The sequence below is a fragment of the Pseudonaja textilis genome, chromosome 4, assembly GCF_049901715.1.
Source record: "Pseudonaja textilis isolate UNSWEBS1 chromosome 4, rPseTex1.2, whole genome shotgun sequence".
NCBI lineage: Eukaryota > Metazoa > Chordata > Lepidosauria > Squamata > Elapidae > Pseudonaja > Pseudonaja textilis.
Window position 1 is genome coordinate 59,748,097 of NC_141993.1, and position 21,368 is coordinate 59,769,464.

General features: G+C 34.0%; 1 protein-coding gene across 7 annotated transcripts in view; it reads right to left on the minus strand.

Moving 5' to 3' along the window:
- Positions 1 to 2,061: 2,061 nt before the first annotated feature.
- Positions 2,062 to 21,368, minus strand: part of SPSB4 (splA/ryanodine receptor domain and SOCS box containing 4) — a 191,212-nt gene continuing 171,905 nt past the window's right edge. For all 7 annotated transcript variants that reach the window (XM_087933194.1, XM_087933191.1, XM_026701122.2 and 4 more), the window contains one exon: positions 2,062 to 3,962. In XM_087933194.1, the coding sequence (XP_087789320.1) occupies positions 3,835 to 3,962 (128 nt within the window). In that variant the 3' untranslated portion in view covers positions 2,062 to 3,834. The remainder of the gene's footprint in view (positions 3,963 to 21,368) is intronic.

Below are 21,368 nucleotides of genomic sequence, written 5' to 3' on the forward strand. Positions count from 1 at the left end.
TCTCAGAACTCAGAAAAGTTTAATTTCTGAAGCTTTCTTTATAAAAGTATAAACTTATATGGTGACCCAAGTGATGTCTCACCCTATCATGATGCCTGGAAGCTGCAAGGAATCTGGATGAAGGAACCACAGACTTAGACTGAACCCTGGCAAGACTGAGTGGCTTTTGGATGCATGAAGCCTCAGGATCTAACTGTTCATCATCCTTGGTTCTGGATTGGATTGCACCATCCCGTTCACACCCAGTTTGCAACTTAGGACTCATGTCTCCTGCTTGAAGAGGTGGCAGATGTGACTAGGAGAACTCCTGTTTGTGCAGCACTTGTGACCTTTCCTGGATCATGACTTCCTATGCCTAGTTACTCAAGTCCCGGTCATTTGTCACCTAGACTGCAATGCGCACTCAAGTGCAGCACCAAGTCTTTGGCCCCCTAGGATGGCCCATATTACATTTCTGCTCCATGAACTTCACTGGCTACTGGGTCTGCTTTCAAGTGCACTTCAAGGTGTTAGTTATGACCTTTAAATCCTTTAATGGCATAGGTCCAGACTACCTAATGAATTGCCTTGTCCCACTAAAACAAGTCTATCCTACTCATGCTGCAGAGAAAGCCTACTTTGGATCCTGTCAGTCAAAGAACTCTATCAGGATCGAGAAGTGACTTCTCTGATCCTGTGCCCATCCTTTCGAAAATCTTAACCTCTAAGGTAAGATTTCCTTCCACCCTATCTTTCCACAAGCGCCTGAAGATCTGGGTCTGCTGGTTAGTCTAGGGGCCAAATGGAGGAGTTTCACATTGGAAGTGGCTGCTGGATTGATGGCAGACTCCACCTTCTACTTTTTGAGCTCTATTTTCCACCCATCCATCTTTTTGGTTATCATATTGATGTATTCTTATTGGGTTTTTTTCATAGTTTATTTTATGGTTCTATTATTTTACTTTTGTTCTGTTTACACTTTCATGTTCTTCCTTTTTATTATTTTAAACTGTCTAGAGTAGCCCCAAAGTGAGATAGGTGGCAAATGAATTTAAGAAACAAATAAACAAAAAAATAGTAGTTATCAGCAATGTTCTTTCCAGGTTGTAAATAAGATTAGGAATAATATTCATATTGTATAATCTTTTATAATGTTTGCAACTGAAAAAAATTGAAACATAATGAAATGTTTTGATAAATATAGAACTGCAATAATTACAATAACCCTGGGTCATGTTACTTTATTATTATTAGTTAGAAGAAAAGTTTGTTTCTATGCCAAGATAAAAAAAGCTCTATCTCCTAACAGAGAATTGCAGTACACCCCAAAAAACCCAACATGCAAAAAACATTGGTGAATTATAGCATCAATTAAGATATCTGCAAAATAAATTTTCTTCATTTCATTCACACTTTTCACATAACTTTCAACTTTTTAATTTCTAAATTCTGCAATTCAGTTCTCATATCAAAAACTATCCACAGTTGTAGAACAATTGTTTCTCTTTATATAAGCAGAGAAAAATTGTAAGTAAAAAACTTCAAGCTTTCCTGTCCATGAGAAAAAAGATGAATATAAGGTTTGAACATCTTTTTTAAATTGGCAAACTGACATGAAAATAAAACAGAATTTGCACTTGACAAAGAATGCAAAACATTATAAGCAGTGGAAAGTAAAATATAGTTTCAACTGTCATTAAAATCTATTCTTCTAATGTACTGCAACCTGTATCATGAAGGGTACTAGAAGTGGGTGGTTGACACAGAGAATTCTGCCAATGAAAACAGAATGAAGCCAAAATTGAACAAAGGGAGTAGACAGACGTTACTAATATATAAATTGTTTAAAACTGAAGCAGAGGACTTTATGTCATAGAAGATGTTTTGTAACCTATTGTATTTCTGTAAATCAGCTTGTTTCTAGTTCTCTACATTTCTCTCTGATGGGAAAGCATCTTTATGAAAGATATTGTAACAAAAATGGTTGGGTAGAGGAAAAAAAATGAACGACTAAGTGGTTTATTATAATATGCATGCAAGTAACTTAGAATAGGAAAGAAAGGAAACATAATACACCAGTAGTCATTTGGACAGTAGAGTTTATTAGAAATATCTTCATTCTTCGGTGAATTCACATTAAAATATGCTGAACGCAGCTCAATCAACATTTGATATCCTGCCATTACAACAACTTCCAGTTAAAAACTAGATCATGATCAGGCAAAGAAATGTGAATGTAGCAGAAAAAAATTACAAACAAAAGCAGTTCCCTTAAAAATAAGTTGATCCTGACAAATGAACATACATTCTAGGCAAAGGAGAAAAAGATGTAAGAATAAAAAAAATTCCACTCTATTCTGGAGAGAGAAATTCAAAATGTAATACTCAATGTGTGACAAAATAAACAAAACTGTATAAACTTACATATTATTGTCCCTTGCAGGTTTTAAAACAAGACATTTATAGGCTACGTTTTTCTGTTTCTGGAACCATGTGTTGCCTCTCTGAGGGATATCTGGTAGAATAGATGGGGTTTATACGAGGGGAGTGGCAAAATAAAAAAATATGTTGCAGTGTATATCCTGCTCTTTATGTACTTGTATGTGATGCCATGGTAACATGTGTTTTGCCAATCTGGCATGGTTAGAAATAGATAACAATTTCAGAGAATGAGGTATTCACATAAATATATGCACAAATGTATGAGTACAAGCATAGGGGTATCTGAACATGTGGAACAGTCATCAAGGCCTTCGATATTCACATGGGAAACTGGCACACGATTCTGGCAGAGAGCCTGGCTAGCTTTTGAGCTCTGGAATTTCTCAATGTGTGCATGGAGTGGATTAATTCAAGCTCTCTTATGCCATAGGCACATTACAGGAAACCTGGTATTTGGAACTCAAAAAGTAAATAATAATAATAGTAATAATGTGGTCACAAATAAAAAGGCAGCATGATATTTGACAAATCAATATAGGTCTGAATCAGAATACCTGAACAAAAACTGGTTAAGCTGGAAAAGACTAATTTGACCAAATTTCATTCTATTGAAGAAATAAAACCAAAAACAATTTAAGAAAGTCAACTAATTTAACTAATTTGTAGAGTGAGCTGAGTTGTTTTGGAAAACAAGATCAACTATCTTGTTCAATAAAGTAAGTTAAAATATGGCAGGTTATATATTATACTAAGAAATTATTTTCTGAAACATCTGAGCACCTAAAAGTAAAAGGCCACAATCTTGCAGTACCAATGAGACTTTTATGTCCCATGTGCACAAAGATCCCCAATGTCTTCCTATGGTGTACACTAGATGTGATGTGTTTCCTGGAACATTTTCCTTCCAAAATGAGAATGAACACATTGCATGAGTAAGGATTTTGCATCATAATTGATATTGTAAGAACCCTAATTATTTGGCATATTAAGTTCCAGAATTTTGAAAAACATCAAACGGGGATTATTTCTTTCACATGCTGATACTCTGATCTATATAAAATATTCTTCTTTTATGAACACTGGTTTGGGGAGTTGTATTTGCATCTCTTGCACATCAGGCACACATCCAACATTAGGTCTAACCTAACACACATATCACATTTGGCTCTTACCTGTGAAAACAAGCTTTGGATTCTGCATAACGAGGCTGTGTAACAGTAAAGGCAACAATTATTCTACTGAAAGAACTAAATAAATTCAACATTTTCACATTTCTTAGTAGTCTCCATAATCCTTTGCTATGGTTTATTTTTTAAAAATGTAAAAAATAATTAAATAACACTCAAAATATCCACCATGAAGATTTATATTCTGATGTAAACAATTTCTACCATTTAGAGCTCTAGAATCATATTACTGATATTGTAAATAATTTTTCAAAGACTGAGGCAAAGGTAGAGTTTCTATATCATGCAGGCGTTCTCGTCCCAGAGCAAAGCGAATTGATCTTCGACACAGATCCATTAAAGGTAGAGGTTCAGCTGAAAATAAAACAGAAACATAATGTCAACATTTTCATTTCTTATCATTAATAATAAATATGTAATAGTAATTGGGTAATATCACTTTTAAAATAGAATCTTTTAAATAAATGCATACATGTATAAACGGATCGTAGCGGAAGAAATTGCTGCTACAGGAAGAAAGTAAGAAACATAAGCCAAGAATAAATATTATGTTCACTGTCTTGAGTTATAAAAAATAGTGGATTATATATAAAATAAAATAAAAATGTTAGAAAAATATTTCTTAAAGCAATACACTTATAAGGATTTAAATTAAGAAAAAAAAAACCCACAAAAGTTATCAGAAACATAGAAATTCCTTGAAGATTTAAAATACAATACTCTCCGCAGCTGGACTGAGAGATGCCTGACCTTTAAATGTTATATTTGTTCCCATTTAGAAAAAGAAACTAAAATGTAATTGAACTTCTAAAAGAACTTTTTCAGTGCAGTGCGTCTTTCTACTGAGATGCTGAAGTAAACAGAAATGACACTTTCTCTCTGACACCTCAGATAATAAACAGATTTTGTTCACTTGAAAGACATTTATTTCTTAAATATCTCTAAAACAATTGCAAGAATTTTGTTTTAAAGCTTGATTTCAGAATCTGTGTACTCCCCATGCCCAAGTGTTTTTAGCTTTTACAAAAAAACGGAATAATATTGTGCTATTGAATGCTGGTTTTGTAAAAATGTATGGCTAACTGGTTGGGTAGTTCTCACATCAAACACTGTATTACTTGGGTATGGGAATTGAATGTAACCACTTTAATATTTTTACAGTTGTTGGATTAAATGTTCGAACATTTTTATCTACCTGCAAATCCTTAAATCTATAAAGAGCTTTATTATGCTTAAAGACAAAACCCCAAGGAAACATTTCATTATTGGGAGAAGGATATGACATGGTTACACACTGCACTTTCAGCATTCTGGGACAGAACAGGACAGTTAAAATGTCAAAATGTTCTGGACATATAAAGCTCTTTCAGACCCATTGTAGGTAACAGTTCAGTAGTTAATGTTTTGCCAACTGTTGCACCTAAAGTGCTGAAGTGCCCTCCCTAGTAATTAAAACCAAGATTAAATACAAACCAAGGATTGATTTTTACCAGTCTTGGAATGTAAACTAAATTTTAACTCCATAATTAGCAAATTTATATATATAGCAGCCATTTGTGATTTACCTTGTGACATTTTAGTAGATCTTTACACAATTGTTAGCACAACCACTCAAAATAAAAAGCAGTTCTCAAAAGGAAACATTAAAAGGAGTAATGATTACTTGCAACACCTTTAGCCATTATCTCTCAAATGTGTTCTTCTGAAATTTTAACATCACCTTTTTTCTTCAAGCTTTGGATATTTAAAACAAACAAGTTTTGTTTTAAAACAAAAAAGTTATGTCAGCCATAAATAGAGTAAAAATGTTATATAGGTTTATATAAAGTAATTAAAAACAAATTTAACGCTCATAACTTACATGTCTCTCTATTCAATGTACCTAGGGAAAGTTACACAGGTCCTAGATTAGTGTCAACCTTCCTAGGTAATCAGACAGGAAATGTGAGTAGAAGAATTAATTCTATTTTATTCTAAGGCTACATTAATGAAATCTTGCAAGTCTGATAGTACAAACTTCCTGCCACCATTTTTAATAGCTGAATCCATTGGGTCCTTCCTAAATTTCTTTGCCTGTTAATTCCTTGGTGGCATCTCCCCTTCTTGCCTAATTGTTTCCTAGGCAGCATCTCTTTTCCATATCCCCCAAAGTCATTCCATCACAATTAGTGTCTGGATGCTATTTTAGACTGAATAAGAGTACTTTTCTACTGTGTTTTAGCTTTCATTGGTGTTCCAGCTACAGACATCTCAGAACACTGAATGACTTAATTATTGGAATGTGCTTTATTTGGAGTTGTCCTTTCATGTGATCCAGAAGGTACAGAGAGTACAAAATGTAACAGCAGTGTTGCCTTTATATGGTGCATTTCATCCCCACCGGGTAATATTATTGTTGAACGAAGTGCACCATGTGAGATTTAAGATTTGGCTTTTGAATAATTGAGATCATGATATCCAAGAGACTGCCTTATTCAACTGACATCTGCCTGACTATTTTGAATCTCAATTAGAGGACCTCTTGGCAGTATCACATCTTGAGATGTATATTTGATATCAACCAGAAAGAGGTACTGCTTAGGTTAAAGAAATAACCCTTAGTTTGGAATTTATTTGTTTAAAAACCTGCATTGATGCCACCTTAAAAAATAACTAGATGGGTCACCCAAACAATCAAAACAGCATAAATACAATTACAATGCATATATGATAAACATAGCCTACAAAATACAAAATGGACACATAAACACTTTCAAAAATAAAGCATTCACTGATCTCCCTACATTTTAGGAATATGCAAAAAAACCTTGTATCTACTCTGGCATTTAAGTTTCTTTAATAGTGCTATTGTATTAATTTTAGCTATGTGAATTTTAGAATTGTTTTAAAATGCACTTTTCAACTTCGTTAACTACCTAATAATACAATAGATGAGATACAGTAAAATACTATGAAATGTATTATTATTTATTTTCTTTCCCAAGATATTATTGTTTGTTAGAAATATGGCAATGGTACAGCCTTAATAAGGGAAAAACTATGATTAGAAGAGATGTTAATCTGTTCAACTCTAAAAGGTTTTGAAGAAACATGAAAACATAGAAAATAGATGACAGAAAAAGACCTAGTGGTCATCAAGTCTATCCTTTGAGTCCCCCCACTTTTCTTTTTAAATAATTAATTTATTTTTAATTATTATTTTTATAATTTTATTTACTTTTTACTTTTTGTCAGATGATGGACATGTGTTTATCCCAAGCATGTTTAAACTCATTTACTAATAATTGACCCACTATCTCCACTGGAAGTTGGTTCCAACCTTCCATTACTCTTTCTGTGAAATATTTTTTTCTAACATTACTTTTGTACTTCAATTCTGTTAGTTTGACATTATGCCCCTGTTTTTGATTTTTGCTTACTATTGAAAATACTTCCTTCTAAAACTTTATCCACCCTTACTATGTTTAAAGTTTTCAAGCATGTCGTTCCTTTGTCTTTTGTCCTCCAGGCTGTACATATTCTCTTGGTGTTTTGTTCTTCAGATCTTGCAACATTTTTGTTGCTTAGCATTATCAATATCTTTTTTAAGTGAGGTTTTCAGAACTGGCCACAATATTTCAGAACATGTTAAAACCACTATTTGTTTACTAGGAAATTAAGAACAATTCATTGGAAAGATAAGAACAATTTACTAATGTACCATAAATTTCTAGTCTTGGTCCTGCTAATAGTAATCACAGTACAAAATGTGCAAGTACAGATTGAAATAGGTATTCCTTAGAGATACAAGAAATTCCTTAGAGATACAAGAAATTCCTTAGAGATACAAGAAAACCATATTTAACTTGATAAATGGGGACAGAGTGTCCATTATTAATTAATAATCTATTTCATTGGAGAGTGCACAAATGATATAAATTATGTCAGCATATGTGCATTGTAAATGTAATATTCAATAGCAATAGGAAAACAATCTTGTCCTTGAATATGCATAGTAAGACAGTTTGTTTAGAAAATAGAAATACTAGCTACTGAAAAATATAAACATAAAATTTTCAATTAAAGGGACAATTCTTAAAAACATCTTTCACAGATATATAGTTGACTAATATTAAAATTATGATCATAGGTTTAATAAGAATATGACATGCTGTTTTTAAAATGTATTGTAAAATGTAAAGTAAAAAACTATCAATTTGATGTTACAGAGAATAGCAACAGCACAGATGTGGAAAATCATAGAATTTAAATCTATACAAACACATTCTATATATACTCCTGAAAATTGTAGCATGTGATTATTTATAATAAATCCCATGTTATTCCTGAACAAAAATAACCTACATTGTAAAATAAATTATGAAATAAGTATTCAGTCATAACGAAAATCAAACCATAACTTTAAGAATGAAATGTGAATTTGCAATGTTCGTCTATATGCTTTATTTGCCACCAACCTTCTCCTTCCAGGTTCTTCCATAACATAGTGATAAGCTGCTCACTAAGATCCTATTTACAACTAACATAAAAATAGTAGCACTTTAACATTAGACAACTTGGGACAGATGAAATATATATGATATAATAATATTTATTGTACATCTATCTATCTATCTATCTATCTATCTATCTATCTATCTATCTATCTATCTATCTATCATCTATCTTCTTCAAATTATCTTGGTTCCAACCACATCCATACACTTTATACATTGCATTTGTTCTTTAATTCACTTTCTCTTCCTTCATTTATTTTACAATATGAACCTCATTGATTTACTGTATGCATTTCAAAGCATGTCAATGTATGTCATTCAATCCCAATGATTCAGTATCCATTCAGTCTTCATTCTGATCTCTTCTTGTTTTTCCACATATACTAATTCCCTTTTTCCACTGCATTCAACATACTTTTGTTTTTTCTACCTACACCAGTTTCACCTTCATCACGCTTGTTTAGCTTGTGTTCACCCAGTTCTTTTTCACACATATTGCTGCCAAGGATAGCTGTTTTCTCTCTAGTCTAAATTATTTTACTACCCAAGATGTAACTGTTATCAATTTTTCTGTATCTTTTCAGTTGTTTCCTCCCCCCCCCCGCCCCGTATATATGAGCATGTATGTATGATATAGATGATTTTGAGTACGTGGCTATTAATTAGGTATATAATTCAAAAATCAAGTATATCCTGTGAAATATTCTTTGGCTTTTCCCCCCCTTTTCTTCTTACTGCTACAACAGTACTATGGTGGAGAGGGAAAGGTTCTTCCATGCAGCTTTCTTGGCAGAGGTTTGGAAGTGATTTACCATTGTTCTTTTAGGATGGTTTTTTATTATTTTCCTGTCTAGCCAATATGGTTAGACCCATTTAATTAGTTTCATAACCTGCCAAATATGATTCTACTGAAATAGAAAGCAACAAGATGCCAAAAAGAAAAGATTAATTATTGGATAAAATTCTGGAGAAACATACAGATAAGCTACAAAAACAATGGTACAGATATAAAATTACTTGTACAGTAATGATTTCACAAAAGTTCATGATTCAACACACTTGTAATGTTGTGCATAAACATATAAATCACTACCAGAAGAAAGGATGCTTTTGTACAGTAACTTAGGCCATTGATCCATCCCACCCAGTTTGGAATGTTCTAGTTTGGGAGAAAAAGGTTATTTTTTTAACACAAGCAAATAAATAATATATATAATTAATCATAATACAGAGACAGAAAAATTATTTTTCCTTCTCCCAATAATTTAGCATGAGTTTTGATAAGGTGCATTGTGGGACAGAAAAAAACTTATTTAATATTTAAAATAATATTTATTCCCTTAGTGCAGGAGTGTCAAACAGGTAGCCTATGGGCCAGAGGCATCATATGCAGGCCATGGCCACCCCAGTTCTGCGAAGGGGAAAAACATCACAATACATCACATGATGACGTGATGCTGCGAGTTTGACACCCATGCCTTAGTGCAGGGCTGTGAAACTCCCGGCCTTCAGACCAGATGCGTCATGCGCTGGCCACACCCATGCCTGGTTTAGCAAAGGGGGGAAAGTCCCAATACATCATGTGATGCCGCCATGACACTGTGAGTTTGATACCCCTCCCTTAGTGGAGACGCCAGCTATAGAAATCATTGCTATAAATAACAATGATGCAAACTGAATGGCACTGAATGGTGATTAGACACACATCTGGAGAGAAGAGAATGCTACTTCAGGGATCAGAGGCAGCATGTTTTTGAGTATCAGTTATTCCAGAAGCAGCAGTCTAATCATACTACCTACAACATTAATTGCAACTAATTAATATATTATTTTAACTGAACAATTATTTCATTAAGTCAGCTTTGTCATATAAGCTCAAATCTAGCTTTTCTCTACTTACACTAGGAAAGATTTCCAATTGTGTGTAATTATATAAAATGGTTCATCCAAGCATATTTGCAACCATAGTTTAACATCTGGACAGGCAGAAAAATCCTGGGTGTACTCCAAAATTTTCAAATACAGTTTGGCCCTGTCCCTCAGCAGACAAATGCTTACATATGGATATAGTAATATCTTTCAGATTTGTGGAATTTAAATATAATAATTACTCATGTATGAATAAAACCCAATGAGCATGTAGCCTATCAATTTTCTCTATCAAATTTTTCCTTTCATACAATGTTATCTTGTGAAATATTAAAAGTTTGATTTATCTCAAAAATCTTAGAAGCTTGGTGGCAATGTTGCCTATACATTTCCTCAATGTTTTTGAAATCTCCCAGTTGTACCATCCTCTCCTACATTTTCCTCTAGACTGCAGTGGTTTAAATGTCATTCTCTTTCTTGATGAGTCATGTTTCTCTGTGGGAAGCTGTTTTGTAGACTGACTGGCTCAGTCTGGGCTCAGAGAAGCAAAGAGACAATTTCTATTACAGTCACTGACTTTTCAAAAGAGGAATGTATCCTTAAATAAAACCCTCTTAAGATTCAAAATAATATAATACCTGCAACAGATTTTGTATGACAGAGTTGAAAATAAAGCCCAAACAAATCACAAATTAATCTTAAAGATGGATGGATGGATGGATGGAAGGAAGGAAGGAAGGAAGGAAGGAAGGAAGGAAGGAAGGAAGGAAGGAAGGAAGGAAGGAAGGAAGAGACATATTTTTAATTGTCAATTAATTCTTTGCTTTAGGGTTGCTCAAATACCAGGAGCTCCTTGCTTCTCTCCAATTCTGCCAAATTCTTTGTATTTCATAGCTGAAGATGACACATCCACTGGTGTTTTTGTTTGCTGCGGTTTGTTGAAAACAATTTCCAAACTGATTTTTAAACATGGCTGAGAATGATAGATTTATTGATATCAGTGAAGCTTGTTTTGAAATCTTTTTGCAGAACAGAGGTCAGTCAGGTATGTTATTGCTAGGAAACATCAAGGTGACAGAGTTGCTCATTGCAAGCATGACACAACTGTTTTCAACTTCTTCTGAATCTTTCTTTCAAGATGAGAAACATTGGGACTGGGTTGGGAAGGAAAAAGGAACACTGCGTGCATGCTCGTCATTGCTTTTGCGTTTAATTTGACTGAATACATAAATAGGGCCAATGAACTCTGAGATACATTGATGTATCACGCAAAGCAGTTAAATGTAAAAAGCCAACAGTCATTAATTTAAAAGTCTGATTTAAAATTCTGCTGATATATTTGCAAATTATGTCCTAATTAACAACTTTAGAATGACAGATATCAAAACTGGGATCATTCAGTACAGTAGTGTGCATCAAATTTACACCTTCCAGGTTGAGATGAAGTTTGAATTATTCATTTGGCTTCCCCTTGATGCTGAAAAAGGTCAAATGTTTCATACAATTTACTTTATTGATGTACTTTCCACATAGACAAGCAAAACTATGCATTATTAATCACTGCCCTCCATATGTCTGACAAGATCAATATCTGTTTTCATTCCTTTGGGGCGACTTTGAACAATAAAGGTAATCTATAGAAATAAAATATTTTTCTATATAATTATGTATTTTTTTCCTTTTATCTCTAAGGCTCTATAGCAAATGTTTTCCCAGCATTAAAGGCACAAATCCCTAAAAACATAGAGCCAGCTGTTCATTGTGTGCCTTAACAACTGTTTCAAATTATAGCTGCAAGCAAAAAAAAAATTGGCACCCTTTGTCTAATTGTATGTTTTCATACATCTATGAGCTGAAAGGAGGTTGTATATTTCAACAAGACAATGATCTGGAACACACCACCAAATCAGTCTTAAAGGAAGGAAAGATTAAAGATTTGGAATGGTTTTCACTGTTTCCAGAATTGAATATTATTTAAATCTGTGGACAGATATCAAATATACATGCATACTGTATATCAAACTATTTCCCAGCTATAAGTATTTTCCAAGAAAAAGTGGGGACAAAAATTCTAGAAACAAAAATATTTTTAGCTAGCACAGTTCAGAGATGTTATTTTTGCCAAAGGAAGTGTTACAAAATTTTGATTGACACAGTATGTAAACATCTGCACCTGCCATATTCTATTCTTATTTTGAATCTCTAAACCAAGGGTTTTCAAACTTGGCAACAGTGGTGGTATTTGACCGGTTCTGTCCAGTTCTGGAGAGCCGGTAGCAGCGATGAGCAGTGGAGACCGAACTGGTTGTCTTCGCTGCTCTGTGTTTGGCCCACCCACCCGCCTGGGCTCTCATACTCACTTTTATGGCCAGAATTCAAAGCAGCAGCTGCTGCAGCGACCAGCATCATGCAGGCTTACAGGCGGCAAGTTAGAACGCCTCTGCACCTGCGCAAAGTGCATGTTTGGCACACGTGTGCATGCAAAGTGTGCATGCAAAGTGTGCATGCGCGCAAAGTTCAGCCACCAAGCCACGCCCATCGAACCAGTGGCAACTTTATTTGAATACCACCACTGCTGGGTAAGTTTAAGACTTGTAGACTTCAACTCCCAGAATTCCTGAACTAACATGACTGGAGGAGGGATTCTGGGAGTTGAAGTCCATAAGTCTTAAAGCTGTCAAGTTTGAAGACCCCTCCTCTAAACAAGTGAACATAAATAGCAAGCGTGCATTGAATCTGCAAAAATACACCTTAATGTGATATCCTGTAACATTTATGTCAGCCTTTTTTAAACTAGGTAATCACTGAAATACATAATTTGATTAGATATGAATAAACATTTGCATGCCACTCTGTATGATAAGAGCTTTCAGACACACATCAAGAACAAAAAAGATGAGATATTAAAAGCCTGTAATCCAACACAACTGTGTTCTAATTCATACCTCTAGAGTTTAGACGAATAGTTTTTCAGAAAGCTGAACTAAGAATGAGACAAACAGGTATGACAAATCAATTGAACTACCATCAGGATAAATGGTGCCATTTGGCAACCAAAGGGTGCCAACTCCATTTATCTTGATAATACAGATACACACACACACACACACACATTACACACATACACATACACTTGATTGATATCATGCTACAAAATCCCAAATCCTTAAGAATACATTGGACTTCACAATGTATTAGCTGCTTCTATCCTTTTCTCTATATCTACATATTATCTAAATCTCTGGATATACCATTTTTATTATTTTTTAAAAAGAAAGATAAAAACTAAATGCATATATTAAGAAAAAGAAAAAATCAAAATAAGAAAAAGTGCAAGGAAAAAGTTAAAAAGAAAACAATAGAAAAGAAGGAATGTAATCAGATAATTGTTTACAACAGTTATAAGTACAATCAGAAAATTGCGTCTTCCTCTACAGTTATTCTGTGACTTTTTTACTTTCTATAAACTGTTCTGTCTAATCACCAAAACATAAATTAAATGTTAATTTTTTTCTGTCTATGCAAAAATTTAATAAATTTACCTAAGTAATAAACTTAGATATTATCTTTTTTATTATTAAAGAAGTCGATCTAGCAATCCCAATAGTTTACATTAACTATTCTTCCATTGTAGATAGAGCTCTATCTTTGTGATAGAATAGTATTACTGCAGTTACCATATACAAAAACAAGGTTTGTGATTTTCCCACAACTGTTTATCCAACAATCCCAAAAGAGAAACAATGGGCGTGAATTGTCTATTAATCCTCTGTATCAGTGCATGTATTTTAATTCAAAATTTTCTATGTTTTTTTACATGTCCCCCAAACATGATAATGCCCCTTCTTGTTGCTGCAGCATAAATCTGAAGTGTCTTTATACAATCTAGAAAAAATTTTGGGTGACATACACCACGACCATATCATTTCATAAACATTCTCTTTAAAATTATAATGTACTATAAATTTTAACAAGTTCAACCTCACATTTCCCTCTGTTATAATAAACATATTAACCACCTATATTGTATAGAACTTGTTCTTCAATTTCAAACTTCAGAAAAAATTTATAGCGATAGAGAATATTTATAGCTCATGATTGAAATGAGGGGTCCTGGATGTTCTCTGATCTTGACTGTTTACTTGCAGACATTTCATTACCCAAACAAGGATGTTACTTCATTTGGGTAGTGAAAACATCTGAAAGAAAACAACCAAGATTAGAGAGAACCAGGGACCCTTCAAAATTTATACATTTTAGTAATTATATGTTTATCATTTGTCTGCAATTTAATTTCCAACTCAATCCTACAATGATCAAAACTGTAATTCTTCTGTCTATTTTAAATCTTTCAGATTACTGTAAATAAGAGAGTTCCTGGCATCAGAATGGGACAACTTCCCACAGGACAATTCACTGTGGGACAATTCAACTTAATTATTTAAAATAATTTTAAAAATATTTTAATTTTTGTCATCATATTTCATTTTATCCCTCCTTTGGTATCCCTTCTTTAACTATTCTATTCCACTATTTCTTCAATAATAGTGTAACACTTGTCCTGCAGCAAGTTTTATCGTGGCAAGTTGGCTATGGTTGGCCATGGTGTGGACACAACAAGCTGGCTGTGGCAACTTGACCAAAGTGAGTTGAGAAACAGCAAATTCTCTTAGACCTTTCTGGCATATCTGCTAAAATATTCAAAAAATGTTGGCAAATCTTTTTTGGGGGAAAAAAATCCAATGGAGATTGATTGAACATGATTTGGTTTGTTATTACAAAAGAAGAGGGAAAAAAGTCCCTTAGTAGTATAACAGTGTCCACCTGTTAAAAGTATGAAACAAGTAAGAGAGCAGTGCATAAAGATTATTAACCCACATCAAAGTTAGCCAAACAGAATTAACCTTCTAGGATAGATAATGCATTTTAATTTATATATCAATACAGTACAATAGTTTGTACTTTAGTATATTTTAGTAAGAAAGCTTTTAAATGAATATTTTTAGGTAAATATGTATAATCTATACATTATTGTATTTTGAATTTAAATAAAGGACCACATAATCTAGGTTTTGAGTCTGATTGTTGAGGACACAAGGAATGTGAAGTGGTTTCCCCATGTTTCCTCTCCTTTGATTTCTATTAATCTGGTCATCTGTACATTTTTCTAAGCAACTTTTAGTTGTTGACTTATTTTGTTTTCCCAATGACTGTATGCTCAAGGCATTTCTCAATATTTGCTTGACTATTTTTCAATAGGAAAATATTCATGTTTAAATGAAATGAATCAAATTAAATATTTATTTCATTTTGCATTCACATTTACTTAACAGCTTTTAATTTACTGTTTTATATTGTTTAGGACTCAGTTTGTGCTTAATCTGTCCATGTCTCCAAAGTAACCATTCTGCTTCCTTTTTTTAGAAATTAATTTTTACCTATCCACTACTTTCTTCAGCTGATTATTTTTGACACAATATGTTCCATGATAATTGACAGTTTAAATTTAATTACATTAACTTTTTCATTGTATAATAAAGCCACATATGTTTGAACTTTGTGCATATTCTGTAACAGAACTTGTATGTTTTTAATTTTCTACTGGTCTGTATTCCTTATGTAATTTTCCCTTGATCTATAATACAAGTCTATAACACAAACTTTCTGTAATAAACAAGGTCCAATATCTGTACCATTTCATTAGACTTAAAAACTAATGTCTTCCTTGACTCCAGCTCAAGTCATCCACAGTATTCCTTGGCCGCAATAAAGTGGTTTGCTATTACCTTTTTATGGAATGATATTTTTTTTACTTCAATTTTCTTGTGATCATCCAAGTACTAGCTAAGGGCAACTTCAGTAAGATTTCTCAGGATCAGTTAAGGACTGGCCCCTGTTGTGACCTGTTATGTGTAAGCATTTGTGCATCAGTATAACATGAGAACTAGGATATAGTCCTATTCTCAGGTGCCTGTCTTATTTCTAAAGACACAAATTGAATGCTTCTGTTTGGTATTATTGCTTCTATTAAGCAGTTATATTTTAAAATAATCTATATATTAGGGAAAAGTCATCCTGGGTACCTTGCATGGACACATGCAGTTTTCTGACTACAACTACTGTAAGCAACTACTAATTTTCTTCCTTGCCCCATTAAAATACAGAATTTCATTTAAAAAAACACCTACGTTAAAAATCCAATGCCTGTAGAAATTCAACTTCTCACACTGTGTAATCATTATCTTCTCCCAAGATTATGAAGGCAATGGACAAGCCATTGTAAAAAAGGTGACCTTTATGTGAAAATAGATCCCATTAAAGCTATTTTCACAAGACAAGGAAACCTTTTAAGCTGCCACAGGAAGGCAGGAATGTTTAGAGTTTGATTGAAAGTAAATTTGTTCATTTAAAACAATGTATCAGTGGCAGAAATCTACAGGAAATCCAAACACCTCTTTTCTACAGTATTCTTACTACCAAGAATAGACCTAGGCTGTTGTGGCTCCGGGCTTGGATTCAGCTCCTGTGACTGATATGAGTTCAAGTGAGGAGGACATGGCAGAAAAATATGAGCCGGCATGGCTCAGTGATTGGACTGGTAACCAGGATGAGGAGATGGACGTGACAAAGGACGACAGACCTGATGTATTAGAATTGTCAGGACCTTTGACCTCCTCTGGTTCCTTATCTGATCAACAGCCGGGAATGGCTGACAGGGAAGTTTTGAGAGAGTCTTCTAGTAGAGATGAGAACTTGGAAAATTTGTGGTTATATGTAAGCAACAGAAGACAGTTGAGAAGGCAAAATCAGCTGGAGCGAAGGAGGAGAGCGAGTCAGTAAATTAGCACGTTGCCTCAATGAGTATAAAAGGACACAGCTGGGCTGGTACATTTTGCCAGGAACAAAGTGACTTATTGAGTGAGGACGTTACAGCAAGAAGCTCTGAGACTGGAGATTTATTGCCAGGACTGGTTTGCCGGACAGAGTAAAGATTTATGCTGTGGATTGAGATTTCTGCCAGCCGTTATCTTGTAAGACTTCTTTCCATTTGATTTAATTGTGAAACGGCTGCTTTCTGTTTTGTTTTTTTGAATTTTGAAGGGGAGTCATAACACTAGGCAATATAAAGAATCACCTCAATCTGTTTTCTTCCCAGCCAGCTTTCATACTTAAGGACCTGGTATGGCTAGGGTGGGTCTAGTGCCATAGTGTATTTTATATACTTAACAAAAAATCAACATGCTCCAACACAAACAGAGGTGATGAGAAGGGACCTCTGTTGGAGCGGATAAGATACTTTTCTAAATCTATCTGACTATTAGAATTTGGAGGTGGTGAAGCACTGACTGGGTGATAGGGAAGGACTGATAACATCCCTCTTGGAAAAAAAGAGAAGTAGTGATCTCTCCTATATACCAAGGCGATAAAAGTCACAGAAGGTCCAGAAGCAGGAGGGACACCAGGCTGCAGAATAATGAAAGGAAATATGGAATATGCAAAGATATTAATCAAATAGAACTTGAGAGGGAATCCTAGCAGGCCAGCTATAGCAGAATTAGCAGGTTACTGGCTCAATTGAGGCAGGAGTAGTTAGTTGCATGCATTGATGGCGCTGGGATTAGGGAAGTGATAGTTTAAGAGATTCTTCAAATGAATGAATTTGAAATTGATGAAATTCATCAGTGGGAAGAGGAGGCAACCAGATTTTGTTGGTGAGAAAAAAAGAAGAGTAGCAGGAGGCATAAAAAGGGAAAGGAGCCAACAGTCTACTGAAAATGCCTTCTTTTAGTTCCATATTTTCATTTGTGATTATTTTGAACTGAAACTCCTACTGATAAATGGCAAATATGTCAGTAATAAAGCTAATTTATAATTATAGGCTCATTAAAGCATTAGGCTAGAAACTGGTAAACTATGAGTTCTAGTTCTACAGTCAGCTAGGTGATCTTGGACCAGTCATTCTTTTATAATCATAGAAAGCAAGCAATGGAAAACCATTAATTAAAAAAAACTTGACAACCAAACTGTTGGGACATGTCCAGGCAGTCACCACAACTAAATGCTGAAGGAACAACAACAACAAAGAATAGGCAGACTTGGTGTGTAATAGATATCTTTATGCAATTGAAATATGGAGAAAACTACCCCACAAAAATTAGGAGTATAACTTTTGAAAAAGTATTCTTGAGGATGGAGGGAAAAAAAGGAAGAATGGAAGAAAATTTCAGTTAAAAAAAGAACCTGGTAATAAATGTTTATTTATAAATAACGTTTTTTCATCCTCATGTTTTTTCTGCAGAGTTCTATTTTATAAATAATAAGTAATAATAAACAATAAATGATTTATCTATCTACAGGTGTAGTGCTCCACTCGATTAAGGGAAGAGGGTCAGTCAGATGAGTATCTGAGCTGCAAAAAAAAAAAAAAGGAACAAAATGTAGAGAAAGAATATTAGTCTCTAATCCAGAGTTCTTCAAATTTGGCAAGTTTCAGATATTAGACTTCAACTCCTAGAATTCTATCCTGGAAATTTTGGAAGCAGACTACCCATCTTAAAGTTGCCAAGTATGAAAAACATTGTTGTAGGGCTAGGCAATAAAGGACATTTGTACGTCTGCATGGATTCAAATTTATTAGCTTCCCAACTCCAAAAGACTCCAAAGTAGGTATTTATGCTACCTAGCTGTATATCTATTGTCCTTAGAAAGCTGGAACATGCAAAAGTCAATGACAACACAGACAACATGACATCTATGTAGCCCTGTTCTCTTATGTAGGTTTTATTACTCTTGGAAGCTGCACAGACAAATATAAATTAAAAGATAAAGCTCTACTATAGGATCTGAAATAGAGAAGACAAAGATGTTACATGGATTTGTGTGATATTCAAATAAAGTAACATCCCTTTTAATATTCTTTTACCTGCACCTTTCACATTAAACATTTGCTTTTTAATATATATATATTTGTTTTCTTAAGTTTTCGCGGGTACTTACATGTATGGCATTCAGCTTTGTTCGGGTATTTTCCCACGTCATTGTAGTTGTGCTTTTAAAGTTGTAGCGACGTTTCAGCAGAATCTCATCTGCCATCATCAGGCTTCTGCCATCATCAGGCTTCTACAACTTTAAAAGCACAACTATAATGACATGGGAAAATACCTGAACAAAGCTGAATGCCATATATATATATATATATGGTAGTTTAAATATATTGTGCTTGCATAAAATAATCATACAGAATTTAAAAAAAGCTCTGGCAAAACCTGATTGTTTACTTCTGACAAGTGAAGCCTGGTATTGTTCTGACAGCTCCAGAATACTCCATTACAGGGACAGCACTTCAAACATAACAACTGTCAATTCCACAGCATCACTGCAAGTGATGTGAGTCCACATAGTACTTTTACAGTCTGTTCAGGATGTTAATCACTCCGTATATGCCATTGAATTGACATATTTCATGGATGTCTCTTTTAACAAAACTAAAACCTTCATTATATTTTACTATTTATCTTCATTTCAGGAAGGATTTTCAAGAACTATTAGTCATCAAGCACCTTGGCTTGAAATGCTAAATAGATGGAATCTAGCTAAAGGACTACTTAATCCTGTTGAAACAGTGGCACAGCACAATGTTGAACGCAAACACAGGCTTTAAAAAGAAATAATCATATTTTCTCATCTCCTTCCACAAACTTCATCTTGGTTCCAAGCTCTTCCTGAGTAAGGGACATAAATATAATTGTACAATTTATATAACATAGGTTAATTTAAAGGACATCCTTGGATACACTCAGCTATGTCATCAACCATGTACCACAGATTTCAAATATTTGCAGGTATTCTTTTACTTAGCATCAGGGATGGGTTTCTACCAGTTCTGTCCACCTCTGTAGAACAGGTAGCTCTGAAGAGCAGCAGACATAGAACCGGTTCTATGTCTGCTAATGTTTTTGCCCACCCGCCCACCTGGGCTCTTACCTGATCTTTATTTCCTGATTTTTCAACTTCAGCTGCTGAATGAGGCACAGCTTCAGTTTAAAAAGCAGGAAAAGAGGGCTGTTTCAAAGGCTGCTTCTCTGCACACAGTGTGCTGATGACGATTTACAGGTGACAATTTACAGGTGCCCGCTCCCAGCGTGCAGGGAAGCAGATCATAAATTACCGAACCTCGTAAATCCTGAACCGTTAGTTATCCCTGTCGTATGCCACCCCTGCTTAGCATGTTGGCTGAATGTCAAGTTGCAATTAACTTTTCAAAAAAATGGTACAAATAAAATTTATTTGGTGGGTACATCCAGGTAGAATGATAACAGTGTTTATTATGGTATTAAATTATATTATATAGTAAGCTAGAGTTATAGGAGCATTAGTCATTATGAGTCTCCTATGGATAGAAAGGAAGAATATAAATAAAAGAAATTGTTCTGATTTAGTTATTAGGGCTAGGCTTATTTATTTACTGACACCCCTTATAGCTTGTTGATTTATTCAGCTTGGTATACGTGACATAGGCTAACAGCTATTTACTGTCAGGTAGGACTACATATAAATAATGGGGCTTAAACCTGGTTCCTTGTGAAAGGATGAACAAGGGTTTTCTTTAACCAGCCTGAAATGATGAGTGAATATAGTGTGATTAGGAACTGACTGATCTCACCAAGCAGAAATGTATACTGCAATGGTTAACAAAGAACCACGTTTCACAACCCATAGTTGTGAATGTAATAAATTGTAAATTTCTTTGGTTTGATTTGGTTTGGTTTATAGTGTGTATAAATCCTGTTTGTCAATCTATAGATTCTATTCTATCTATAATATTTCAGAAGCAGGAACAAAGTCATAAAGAGCATTCTTAAGAAAAACTTGCCACCATATACCTGCTGTACGTTTAGATTGCAATTACTGCAGAGTACAAAAAAAAAAAATCAAAACCAAAATTAGATAATTAGATTTTTTCCCTAGTTGTGAGTAATCAGAACATACTCTATGGGAAGTGGGGAATTAATCCATTAAAATATAGAACATCAAAGTTAATTAAATATGAGTATGAATAGGTACTTAGATAACATAATCTGAAAAATTATTGCAAAAATGATACTTGTCCAATTAAATTTGATTCATTTGCAACATTAACCCTATCCTTTGAGATAAAGTGCTTAACAATTCCAAGATCCTTATTTAGATCACTGAGAGTGATATAATTCCAAAAATACTTTGGTACTTTCACCTATTTATTCATGCAATGAAATAAATAGTTGAGCTATTCAAAATACTGAAGCTGGAATATAGCAAAAACATCTTTCTGAAATTAAATAAAGTAATTGCACAAAGTTCATTAGCTGTTAAGCTGCATGACAAAGAAATTTGGAGGATATCACTTTCTTTCATT